The 2,631-nt window shown below is 28.1% G+C and overlaps 1 protein-coding gene across 1 annotated transcript; it reads left to right on the top strand.

The window, feature by feature from the left end:
* The first annotated feature begins 343 nt into the window (after positions 1–343).
* LOC136074138 (uncharacterized) lies at positions 344–2,403 on the top strand. Its single transcript, XM_065786440.1, has 3 exons — positions 344–1,501; positions 1,640–2,017; positions 2,116–2,403. Exons 1-3 carry the CDS (start codon positions 344–346, stop codon positions 2,401–2,403), a joined length of 1,824 nt encoding a protein of 607 aa, XP_065642512.1.
* Positions 2,404–2,631: the final 228 nt, after the last annotated feature.

Here is a 2,631-nt window from a genome sequence, read left to right as displayed (position 1 = left end):
TTTCAGCCTATTACACAAAGTAAAAAAGAAATAAATAAAAAGATTAGTTCTCTTGCAGATTGGATTTTATCATATGTTCCTGATAAAATTAAAAAAACAGCTAATGAAAAGATTGATGAATTAAAATCTACAGTTTCAAATTTGTATCAAAAATATGGAATTAGAAATCCGATAGAACTTAAATTATCACAATCAGCTGTTAAGAATGTGACGAAGCAACTTACAGCTAAAGGAATAAAAGGATATGATGCTATATCTTTCATGAATGCTGCTATTAAAAAGTGCAATTAAAATACTAAACGAAAATAGAAGTTCAAAGGTTTATATAGTTCTCACTTGTAAAATGGAGCGTACTGATATTAAAACAGGAGAAACTACAATCACATATGCACTATTTAGAACGAGTAATCAAGTTGTATTAGAAACAACAGATATAGACGAGTTTTATGAAACATCAAAGCAGAAAATTTTAGAATCCTTATCATCTTTTCAACAGTTAGGATCAAGTTGGAGATTTGTTTCTATTGAAAAGATGGATATCAATTTTATTGAGTATAATCCTATTAAAGCTAAATCATATATTCCACTTGATAAAAGTTTAGCAACTAAAAAAGCAATAATTAATATAAAGAATAAAGATAATCAATGTTTTAAGTGGTGTATTGCAAGAGCTTTAAATCTAACAGCTAAAAATTCTGAAAGAGTAGATAAAGAGCTTAAAAATCAAGCAGAAAAAATAAACTGGGATAAAATAGAATTTCCAGTATCCTTAAATCAAATTACACAAATTGAGAAGAACAATCAAGATATCAGTGTCAATGTATATGGTTATGAAAATTCAGAAGTTCATATTTTGCACGTATCAAAGAATAATGATCGAAAAAATTTAATAGATTTACTATTAATCTCAAATGGCGAAGCTAATCATTACTGTTTGATAAAATATTTAAGCAGATTACTTTCATCACAAACATCAAATAAACATTGCAAAAAACACTATTGTAGAAATTGTTTGTTAGAGTTTAATTCTGAAAAATCATTATCTAATCATAAATCTTATTGTGGTACACATGATTCAGTACGTATCGAACTTCCACCACCAAATTCAACAATGCAATTTACTAATCACAATAAATCAATGAGAGTTCCGTTTGTAGTATATGCTGACTTTGAAAGTTTTATCAAACAAATTGACACTTGTGAACACAATCCGAATGAATCTTATACTAAACAATATCAAAAACATATTCCAAGTTCATTCTGTTATTATATTAAATGTTTTGATGAAAGTTTTTATCAAAGCAGTCCAGTCACATTTACTGCAAGTAGTGAAACAGATGATGTTGCACAAATATTTGTTGATAGATTACAAGAAGATATTAGGAAAATTTGTGATAGTATTAAATTTCCAAAAAAGATGATATTTACTCTTGAAAACAAGCATGATTTTAATACAGCAATATCATGTCACATTTGTGGAGAAAAACTTGGAAAAGATAAAGTATGTGACCATTGTCATATTACTGGAAAATAAAGAGGTACTGCTCATCAAAACTGTAATTTAATTTATAAAATTCCAAAATTCTTTCCAGTACTATTTCACAATTTATCTGGTTCTGATTCTCACTTATTTATAAAGAAATTATCAGGAGGGAAATTGAGTTGCATACCAAACAATGAAGAAAAGTATATTTGCTTTTCTAGAGAAATTAAAGTCGATGAGTATATCAAAGAAGGTAAGAAATTTGAAGTTAAAGGTGAGCTTCGTTTTTTAGATAGTTATAGATTTATGCCTTCTAGTTTAGATGCTTTATCAAAGAATTTAGCAAAAGACCGGTGCAAAAATATTGGAAAATTATATTCAGGGAAACAATTAGATTTATTACTAAAAAAAGGCGTATATCCATATGACTCAGTTGATAAATTTAATGAAACCCAATTACCACCAAAAGAATTATTCTTTTCAAAATTGAACGATGAAGATATAAGAGATGATGAATACTCACATGCACAAACTGTATGGAAGGAGTTTCATTGCAAAACATTTAGAGATTATCATGACTTGTACAACGTTTTAGATGTGCTTTTATTAGTTGACGTCTTTGAAAATTTTAGGATGTTTGTATGAATTGTTATGAATTAGATCCTGTTTGGTATTATACATCACAAGGATTAGCTTGGGATGCAGCATTGAAGAAAACAAAAGTAAAATTAGAACTGTTGAGCGATTACGATATGATCCTAATGATAAAGAAAGGAATAAGAGGTGGAATCAGTATGATATCAAATAGGTTAGGAGCTTCTAATAATAAGTACATGGGTGATAAGTATGACAATAGCAAAGAATCAACATTCATACAATATCTAGACGCTAATAATTTATATGGATGGGCAATGAGTTAACCACTTCCAACCCATGGTTTTAAATGGATGGACGAAAATGAAATAGAAAACTGGAAATCAATTACATGTATACTAGAAGTAGATTTAGATTACCCTGAACATCTACATGATGAACATAATGATTATCCTCTCGCACCTGAAAGATTAAATATAGATAAAGTTGAAAAATTAGTTCCCAACTTGAATAATAAGAAAAAGTATATAGTACATTATGAAAATCTAAAACTA

Source organism: Hydra vulgaris, chromosome 01 (assembly GCF_038396675.1).
Source record: "Hydra vulgaris chromosome 01, alternate assembly HydraT2T_AEP".
NCBI classification, from domain to species: Eukaryota; Metazoa; Cnidaria; class Hydrozoa; order Anthoathecata; family Hydridae; genus Hydra; species Hydra vulgaris.
The sequence above is the reverse complement of the archived record's forward strand: the minus strand, read 5'-3'. Positions and strand labels throughout refer to the sequence as shown.